Below are 10,767 nucleotides of genomic sequence, written 5' to 3'. Positions count from 1 at the left end.
TGTGTTTTGAATCTTGTTGAGACTTTTGTGAGGACATTTGACTGTTCTTTACAAGGAAAACTTGGTTAGAAATAATTACTATGTAAGTGTGTGTGTGTGTGTGTGTGTGTGTGTGTGTGTGTGTGTGTGTGTGTGTGTGTGTTCAAATCTTGGTGAGGATCAAGATTATTTGGCCAATTCAATATTGTAAGGACATTTGAGGTTATGATTAGAGAAGTGCAGACATTGTATTAAATAACATCTTTATCATGTCAGGTCCTAGTGTGTGTTTTGAAATGTTGGTGAGACTTTTGTGAGGACATTTGACTGTTCTTTACAAGGAAAACTTGGTAAGAAATAATTACTATGTAAGTGTGTGTATGTGTGTTTAAGGCTGCTCGTGCTTGCTGTGGGACTCCTCAGGCTTGCTAAATAGGAGTGATGGGAGGTCGCCATATTGAATCCGCTCTCTCCCAAGCCGACAGGAGGGAACAGAGCCCTGATTGGTCTTCAGATTTCGGCTCCTCTCCTGTACTGAGCTCCACGTTCTTCTTCTTCATGTAACCGCGTGTCCCGGTAAAAGAAAACCGCTTTCGGTCTATAGGACGTTTTAGGAAGACTCAAGAGAACTGGGTGTGTTTTCTCCTGACTGGACAAGCTCGCTATGCTACAGTAGGCTAGTGGGATTTTTTTTTTGAATGGATCCGAGGGTCGCCTGGATTCAGCCGGAACAGAAAGGACCCGCTAATGCGTTATGGATGCATGTGTGGGAGACATCTCAGGGAATCCGGACTAACTCTGCTCACCATCATCGCCAAGATCAAGAGCTGTGTGTCAACGCTGAGCTTTGCGACGTGTGTAATAAAACCCAGGGGAAAGATGCGTGCGGCGAGCCCGGGTCTTCATCCAGCACCCACCATCCGCCTCGTCTTCCTCCTCCCTCCTCCTCATCTTCATCTTCTCACCAGGGCAACGCGAACAAAACGAACATCCGCAGCTCCTTCGCGACGCTATCGATGAACAATAATAATAACGTTAGCGCAATGACACCTCCTCCAAACCCTGGTGAGATGTCACCCAAGGAGCACGGTTCCCCGAGGATGGACTCCTCCTTCTCCTCCTCCTCATCCGCCATAAGGGCTACCGAGACCAACACCAACCGCCTGTGTTTCACGCTGAGCGATCTGAACAGCGTCTACCAGAATCATCTTCGCGATCACTGTCACTATCACAGTCGTCATCATCTCAACCACCATCTTCAGAACGATCTTCATCACGATCATCAGCAGCAACAGCCGGATTTCCAGCAGAACTGCATGAAGCGCAATCCGGGATTCAGCAAATACAACCATCATCACCATCATCTTCACAATCCTCTTCATCATCTTCATCATCACCCGGGTCGGAGGAAAAATGAAAATAAAGCGAGTACTTACGGGATCAACTATCTTCTGTCCACCTGGAGCAACGCTAACCACAGTCCTGTTATACTGTGGAGAACCAGGACCTACAGCCCAGGACTCATCGGGTGAGCGTTTACTGCAGTCCCCTTCCACATCACCTGCTTATTCTATTGAGTTGCTGATGTTTGGTATTTTGTTTACTTGTTTAGATGTTATTATTTACGTGATTAGCTTTGCACGTGAGCCGGTTAGCCGAACCAGATTAGCTGTCAGTTTTTAGAGAATTCACTGGATGTAAATGGACCTTTTTTGTTTTATATATATTTAAAGGCCAATGTGTGAATGAATAAATATACAAAGAACCCAAAAAACCTTCAAATGTAAAATAAATAAATAAAATACTACTTGCTAGTAACGCTAACTCCAAGCTAACTGGCTAATTCCTACTTTATAGGAGATATATATATATATATATAAGTGTGTGTGTGTGTGTGTGTGTGTGTGTGTGTGTGTGTGTGTGTGTGTATGTATAAAAAATGTGTTACTAGCAAGTAAAATTTTTTTGGTACATTTGGCTAATTTCTATATTTCAAAGCAATTGAAATCCTTAAATTTAAGGTCAATATACATCTATTTACCAAAAACATACAAAAATTGGAGACACATATTATATGGTCCTATACTGCATTAGGAGTGTAACGGTACACAAAATTCCTGGTACGTACCTCGGTTTTCTAATCACGGTACAGTAAAACCCCGTTGTACGATCATAATTCGTTCGTAAAAATTGCTTGTAGGTCCATTTGCTCGTACGTTCGAACCGATTTTCCCCATTAAAACGAATGTAAAAGCGATTTAATCCGTTCGGAGATCTCATTCGATCGCTTATTTCTGCACTTATAAAAATCTGTAGCCTATTTTAACAAACAAATAAATACACCGCAAATTACCGTACGGTAAACATCATTTAACACACTCATGTGGTAGTGGTTGATTGCGAGTGTGAGGCGAACAACACGCTCGTAACCTTCTTGGTTTCCATGGTAATTCTCTTTACTTTTTTCCAGCACCATCAATGAATTTCTTAGAAGACATTTTATTAGGATTTGTAGTGAAATAAAAATATAACACTAAAAAACGTTACGTTTTTGCTGCAAATTTTATTCTCGTATTTCTTTGTATAATGGGAATCTGGACCTCATCGAAGATTAAACCCAATACGATCTTAAGAAAGAAAAAAGGTGGTCAAGACGATGAGATGTCATTACGTGTTTTTATTTTTTATTTTTTTTCCCCCTCAACATTAATGTGACAATCCAATCGCTGAACCAAGTACCAAACTGCTTCCGTGCAGGAATTTCGGTCTTGACCACCTTTTTTTGTCTTAAGATCGTATTGGGTTTAATCTTCAATGAGGTCCAGATTCCCATCATACAAAGAAATAAAATTCGTTTCTAACAAGGACATGCTGTTTAACACTTTAAGCTTCCGTCTATTAAACGAATTCAACTCAAGCCCTATTTGGACTGGATTAGTTTAACATGGGAAGACATTCCTATCTGCCAAGTTCGGACACGATTTGTACAAACCGCCGTCAGGAAAATGTACCATAGTCCAATTTTCTGTAACCGTGTACATTAGGATTATAGTGGATTTTTGTTATTTATGCAGATCGCTATCTTATTTCCCGTTTGCTTAAGTTTAAGATTTGTGAATTTGACGTGATCGGTTCAAATGACAATGCAGGAATATTGCGCCTTTTACACGTTAACGTCTCCCAAGTTTGCCACCGTTCACCATATATAAGGGTTTAACCCGTGTTTAAGACGTGCACAGCTGGACCGGACGAGCGGATTTTTGGGAATGGTTAAAATCCAAGGAGGCGATGGCAACGGACTTGGGTTTTCCTTTTTCGATCTGTTCCTGGTTTCCTGGATCATAAAAAACGATTTTTTCATTCTTTTTTTTTCTTTTTTTACATTGAGATTAGAGTGAACACATGCATTCCACATGTACGTGGAAAACACCATTTGATGCGTTTTGACTCATATTTTAAAGTATTTTTTTTTTTAAGCAGATGTGCTCGTTTGTGTTTCTTAATTATTTTTAAACACAGAGGTTTGTATTCGCAGCATCTGTATCTTTTTAGATGAAAAGCGCAGCGCTGTAATAGCGGATGGATTTTCATCCGTGGCCTGATTTTTGTTCTTTCTCCATTCGCCCAAGGCTTCACGAGGAGATTATAGACTTCTACAACTTCATGTCTCCTCGACCCGAAGAGGCCACCATGAGGCAAGAGGTAGTCGACCGAATCGAGTCAGTCATCAAGGAGCTGTGGCCAAGTGCTGACGTGAGCGAAACGACCGGTTCCTTTAAGCTTTACTTGTATACAGTCTTGCGTTATAGCGTCAGATGATGTATATTCATTTTTTATTAAAAATTTTTTTTTTGCTGAATGCCTTATTGACTTTTTTTAAGGTAGAGACTGCTTTCATGTGATTGGGGTGTGCCGTTATAGGAAAATAATCCACAACAGGCTACTGTGAAGTGAAGCAGCCTTTCTGCTGAAGTGGTTTTTTTTTTTTTTTTTTTCATTTTTTTCCCAATTAATACAATTATTACATTTATGATTTGAGCAACACCATACACTATATGCACAAAAGTACTGAGACACCTGGCGTGAGACACCTGACTCCAAACTGGTACCACAAAGTTTGGCACACAATTGTGTAGGATGTTTTTAGGATGCATGCCATTTTCCACACACTTGAACTAGAAGATCCAAACCTGTTCCAGCATGACTGTGCCCCTGTGCACAAAACAAGCTCCATGAAGATCTGCTTTAAATGAGTTCTTTTTCTATAGAGCTCTGACCTCAACCCTATTGATCACCTTTGGGTTGAATGTGATCACTGACCTCACCCCAGGATTCCTCTTCTGGTGGAACATCTCCCCAGAAGAGTAGAGGTTATTGTAACAGGAAGTGGGGACTAAATGTGGAATGGAATGTTAAAAAAAAAGCACAAACAAATCTTATGGTCAGGTGTCCACAAATTTGTCCATATAATGTACCTTTATTTTCAGACATTTATGGTTACATTTATTTTCATATCATTTGGCAGATGCCCTTATCCAGAGCGACTTAGCTCATTCCCACAACTGGGAATTTGAGGGTTAAGGGCCTTGCTCAAGGGTATGGGTGGTTTAGTGGCGCTGGGATTTGAGCTTATGACCTTCTACTCAGGAGTCCCACATCTTAACCTCTAAGCTCACCATCAGTAATTATATTGTGTTTCTTTTTGTTAAATGGCAACCCATTTTTCTGTTTTGTTTAAAAGCTTTTGTTCAAACACTTTTGTTTGTGTGAATTCATCTAATGGTTCACAGAAAAGAACGCAACCAGAAGAATTCAATCTAACAGTCCGCATTCAATTAGAGCTCGGAGCCGAGAAACATATTTGGAGTGAATTTTTTTTCTTTTTTATGTTTTTTTAAATACCATAAGTTTTCATTCTGTCTCGCCAGACGTCTTGAGTTTCATCCATGTTCTCAGTTGGATGTCGCAAAAGCTAGTTCTTGTGCACTGAACATTAGATGAAAACCTTCTGGTTGCACCAAAACAGCTGGCTATAAGGTGCTTCTTTATTCGGTCTGAAGGATATATAAGTAGTAAAAAAAGCAGCTTTTAATCATTACTCCAGAAGCCTGAATTTTGTGACGGTAAGATTTTCATTTCGTCTCTCCGTTTGCCCAGGTTCAGATATTCGGCAGCTTTAGCACTGGACTCTACCTCCCAACCAGGTAAGTTAGCGAATCTATCTATCTGTCTGTCTATCTGTCTGTCTATTAGGGGTGCAACAAAATATTGGTACACGTAAGTATCGCGATATTGTATTTGGCGATACTGTATCAATTTTCAAAAACGCATTATCGTTATAAAATTTGTTTGTTTGTTTCCATTTATTTCCTGGGGGCGTTGGTTTAAAAGCGATTAGGGGTATAACGTCCGCTGAAGCAATAGCAGTATATATGTGTGCGGCATTATAATTTGTTTACCTGCGGTTTGTTACGTTAAAATGGCACTAAAAATCTCAGGAGCAACGTGCTGTTTGTGGATGCACTTTGTACAGAGCTTAATTTGTGGTTTAAAGAACAGTGCTATACAGTATAAGCCTGAAAGTGCAGGATATGCAGGTCTTGTCTGTCTGTCTGTCTTTACTCTGGCGTTAATATAATTAAATACGCAGCTTGTCTGGTCTCCCAGAAAGCAAAAATCCTCTCTCCTGAGGAAAGTTACATATCCGGACATTGGAGACTCCTTTCATGACTCTTAAATAAACACTTCCATATAAAAACCTTCATCATATCGATGATTCTATAATGTTGTTTTAATGTTTTTGGATTTTCTTCTAGTACATTTGATGGCTTTTCCTATTTTCAAGCACTGCTGTGGTGTATTTTATTTTATGGTTTCTTGACCCCTCAGCAATAACGTCATGGTGCATCATGGTATATCAACCTTGACTGGTCTGGTTGTCCAGCGAGCACTAACTTGGACTGTCTGGTCTAGTATCTTGCTGCTGTAACATCTCTGAAAGGGTAAATCTAAGTTGTGTATTGTGCAGTGACATTGACTTGGTGGTGTTTGGAAAATGGGACAGACCGCCCCTGCAGCAGTTGGAGCAGGCCCTCCGGAAAAATAACGTGGCCGAGCCATTCTCTATCAAAGTACTCGACAAAGCTACGGTGAGAGACACACTTTCACCACTAGGGGCAGCGCTTACAGTTTAACATGGATTGGGTTTCTCCTGACTGGTTCTCTTAACGGTTTTGTTTTTTGGTTTGTTTTTTTTAACGCAGGTACCAATTATTAAACTGACCGATCAGGAAACAGATGTCAAAGTGGACATCAGTTTTAACGTAGAGACTGGAGTTAAAGCTGCCCGTTTCATCAAGGATTACGTGAAGGTAAATTTAAATGTATTTCCTCCTCAATTATTTTATTCTGCAAAGTGCCCAAGTACTAAATGACAATTTATCAAGGCAGAGGCTCTAAAGTGCTTAATTTCAGATTTGCGTATTCGTGGTTTGACTGTGTTCCCACTTCCTTCATTGACATGTCGGTTTAATGGTTTCCTCGCACAGAATGATGGACGAGCGTTTTATTCCTTTATTCTCTCCAGTCGTTCTCATCCAATCCTCCTACTCGCACACACAGGGTTGCGGAGAGCCGGAAAACTTTTTATGGGAACGTCGTGTTGGGGATTTTGGACATATTTCAAGTTGAAAACTTACCAGGAATTTATAGGAGTTTTATGGGAATTCATTGGAAATTTTGGGAAATTTGGATGAGCTGTATTATTTATGCAAACATATTCATTATAAATCATAGGCAAGCATAAATATCAACATTTTGTTTGGTCATAAGATGTGTGCATGAGATGAATGAAATTCCCGTTTTATTCCCAGGATTTTCTGTTCATGCCCAGGGAAAGTATTCAGGCTCGAGAACTCTTTTACAGATTCCAAAGCTTGAACGTTCATGCTAATACCACCGTCAGCTACGTAGTTGCATTTGTGTTTGATTGTCTGTTTGTGTAACATAGTGAGGCTGGGCGTGTAGCATCATGGTTTGTGTGAGGCAAGATTATAGAATGTAGCCTGTGGATTTTCTTATCCGTCATTACTGACTCTGTTTTCTTTGAAATGCATACCATAACCTCATTCTGTCGTTCCTCGTAGCACTCGGCTCGCTTCTCGGGCAGTGTTAACAGGTAGAGTTTGACTTGAAGCATTAGCAAACCCGCTGGCAGTTTGCTAGAATTTTCCCAGTACACAGTCTAGAAGAGGAATAAGCGTACAATGAGCTGTACCTTGTGTCTGAATTTTTTTCCCCGCGCCGGTCGTCGCACCTCTTCTGGTCTGAATCCCAGCCAAAACGTTCCTGCTGCTTCAAACAGATGGCTCGGTCTCGTGTAAAATAAGCCTCTTCTACAGTGTGTGTGTGTGTTCGTTTTTTCTGAAGCATCTTTTTTCTTCTCCTTGGCAGAAGTATACCGTGCTGCCTTACTTGATTTTCGTGCTGAAGCAGTTCCTCCTGCAGAGGGATCTGAACGAGGTGTTTACTGGAGGCATCAGCTCCTACAGCCTCATACTGATGGTCATCAGCTTCCTGCAGGTCGGTGCAAGGTGTAAAATCTATTATGATAGGGGTGTCTAGTAGACTTCCGATTTAGCTCGATAGCTAGGTTGGATCGTACTTGTCGATACCGGAGTAATCAAACTTTTAATATGGATACTGGATAAAAAAATAAATAAAATAAAATAAATTATATATATTTGATTAATTTAATTAAATGTAATTGTATAAATAATAAATGATAAATAATCTCTTGTGTAAAAACAAACGGCACGTGGCGTCAGTGATTTGCCTCTAGAGGCCGCTCTCGTAATTATTTAGAACCTTTTCAGCTGCTCCAGGGACGAATGCAAGCCGGAAAAACCATGGATTTTTGACGATAATTCCAGCAATCAACTATCGGTGCTGAATAATCGGCAAAACCCATGACCCCTAGTTTCTAGTAGTTTATTAGTTACTTATTGTTCAATCATAAGAGCATTAGAAACTAACAATATCGTGGTTGTTTTTTTTTTTTTTTTTTTTTTTTTTTTTTAAAGACAAGGTATGTGAACACCTGATGATCAAACCTATGTGTATTTATTTTTGTATATTTATATAATAAAAAAAATTATAAATAATAAATGTAGCGCACTCCGTGCAGCGCGCAGTTTAATGTGTAAAAACAAACAGCACATGGTGTCAGTGCTACTATCGTAAAGACAGCTGACTTTTTTTTTCCCGCTTCAGCAACGGATGTAAACTGGAAAGAGCAATCTCAGTGCAAATCCATCTGCAAAACCGTTGGTCGACCTCTACATTACACTTTGTGGTAACCGTTTGAGGAAGAATCGCATATGGGTATAAAGGTCATGCGTCTGCATACGTCTGGCCATAATAGTTGGTGTTGAAAATTGACTTGGGTGTTCTCCAGTGCTTCATAATTACCACACTCAAAAAACTTTTTCATCCTTTCCAGTCATATCCAAACTCTCAGTAATTGTGTATATAGACATTATTCAGGAAAATCAGGCTTGCGCCAAGAAGCATTACGTCAGTCACTAACCAATCGGCCCTTCTTGTTATAGCTCCACCCCCGAATCGACGCCAGAACTCCCAACACCAACCTCGGCATTCTGCTCATCGAGTTTTTCGAGCTGTACGGCCGCCATTTCAACTACCTGAAAACCGGCATCAGGATAAAGAACGGCGGTGCCTACATGGCCAAAGAGGACATCATGAAAGCCATGAGCAATGGCTACAGGCCGTCCATGCTTTGCATCGAGGACCCTCTTCTTCCAGGTGCTAAATTCAAAACTCATGTTTGCTCCAAATATCAGTAACCTTCGTTACACCACAGCAAGAATTTATACCATAAATTTTTTTATTTATTTTATTTTTATTTGTATTTGTAATTTTTTTTTTCCCCTCTCTTAAAATACTACAGCAAAAACACACACACACACACACACACACACACACACACACACACACACACACACCATGCTATGTAATTGCGATGTTTCGCATCATTGACCCTTGTTCAGCACGTGTATGCTTTTGTTAATTCAATGTTTATAAGTGGAAGAAAAAAACGATATGGGAAAGTATGAACTCTCAGAAATTTATCTTGTGAGAAAAATCTTCAGGAGGCTCGTGAAACCCTGATAGACACCCGATAGATGAATATTAAACGTTATACAAACATTATACAACTATAGACGTGTGTAAGAGAGTGTTAAAATGTTCAACATGAGTAAACAGTGAATGAGGATAAATCCTAGGATGAGCACAAAGCAGTTTTTATGATTATAGCAGAACTTCCATCGATCAGGCATACCATGATGACCACCTGCCTAATATCGTGTCCTGACCCATCGAAGACTGTTCTAGGTCTTATAAAATTTTGAACGGCGCCACGTGAACCTTTGAAAATGAAGACCTAGATATAACGCTCATTGAAATGATCCCGTAGAATGTTTTTACGTTTTTGTTGTATTTTTTTTCTTTCATGAGCCCAAGTATAATTTACAAAAAAACATACAAATGAGACCCACACGCAACAGCCAATCAGCTTTCTGGTATTGGAGCGAATCTCTTCCGGATTGTACCACAGACGTAAAACGGATTTTTCAGCTATGAGTTTTTTAGCGATACTTGGCTTGAGAAAAGAAAAGAAAAAGAATTTAGTGCTCGGTTCAGGACAGTAGCAAACAACGTACTTGTGTGTGTTTTTGATGTCATTAAAAATTTAAATTTAATTAATAAACTTAATGGTCTTATAGGGTTTTAAATAATTTTTAAAAGACTCTTTTTAAAAAAAAAAAAAAAAAGCGCTGCAGTTTTGGAGATGCTCTGATCCAGTCGTCTAGACGTCACAATTTGTCAAACTTGCTCAAATCCTTATGCTCTTTGAGAACAAAATCTTCACTTGCTGCCTAATAAATATCTCATACTCTAACAGGTGCCATGATGAAAAGATAATCAGTGTTGTTCACTTCACCGCTCGTAATAGTATAATGTCATGATGTTCTGTCTGGTCGGTGTTTCTGGGTGTACACTGGATTTACTGTTTCCTATTCGTGATTTATAGAGTTTTTTTTTTTTTCTGCTTCAGGTAACGATGTGGGCAGGAGCTCGTACGGAGCCATGCAGGTGAAACACGTGTTCGACTACGCCTACATCGTCCTCAGCCATGCAGTGTCACCCCTGGCAAACTCCTACCCCAACAAGGACAGCGACAGGTAAGGCAACACTCGCGTTCCGCCAGAACAGCTAACGAATCAATTTTTTTATTTTAATTGGTCTTCATGATGTTTCACCACAGCACTTTGGGACGCATCATCAAAGTCACCCAGGAAGTGATCGACTACAGGGAGTGGATCGTCAACAAGTGGGGAAGCAAGCGACCCAACAGGAGTAACGGTACGATTTAAAGGACACTCGGTCTCCTCTCAGGAGGAAAGGTTCAGGCTGGTTGCAAAGCTCACTGAGAGATTCAGCAGCAGATTCATTACAATCTGATGAGGGTAGCAGATCTAATGGGATCTCTGCAGCATGTCAGGAGTTCGTCTCGCTCGCTCAGCAGTATGTCCACTAGCCAGTCCCTTGACGCCTCTTTAATGAGTGTAAATATATCAGACGGTCTTTATTAGGTTGGAGTTTGGTGTGCGTGAGGACGGCAGCCGTGGGGGAATCCAGGATTTGCATAAAGGTGAACATTTGATCTTCTTTATGTCTGAGCTGAAATGTAGTATACAGACAAAA

At 40.2% G+C, this 10,767-nt stretch overlaps 1 protein-coding gene across 1 annotated transcript in view; it reads left to right on the top strand.

Moving 5' to 3' along the window:
- Positions 1-371: 371 nt before the first annotated feature.
- Positions 372-10,767, top strand: part of tent4a (terminal nucleotidyltransferase 4A) — a 19,081-nt gene continuing 8,685 nt past the window's right edge. The window contains exons 1-9 of the mRNA XM_083544275.1: positions 372-1,507; positions 3,609-3,732; positions 5,137-5,183; positions 6,008-6,128; positions 6,243-6,350; positions 7,432-7,560; positions 8,589-8,802; positions 10,118-10,244; positions 10,328-10,425. Of these exons, the coding sequence (XP_083400401.1) occupies positions 678-1,507; positions 3,609-3,732; positions 5,137-5,183; positions 6,008-6,128; positions 6,243-6,350; positions 7,432-7,560; positions 8,589-8,802; positions 10,118-10,244; positions 10,328-10,425 (1,798 nt within the window). The 5' untranslated portion in view covers positions 372-677. The remainder of the gene's footprint in view (positions 1,508-3,608; positions 3,733-5,136; positions 5,184-6,007; positions 6,129-6,242; positions 6,351-7,431; positions 7,561-8,588; positions 8,803-10,117; positions 10,245-10,327; positions 10,426-10,767) is intronic.

This window comes from Silurus aristotelis (assembly GCF_946808225.1).
Source record: "Silurus aristotelis genome assembly, chromosome: 6".
Lineage (NCBI taxonomy): Eukaryota > Metazoa > Chordata > Actinopteri > Siluriformes > Siluridae > Silurus > Silurus aristotelis.
Note: the sequence above shows the minus strand (reverse complement) of the source record. Positions and strands in the feature narration are given on the sequence as shown.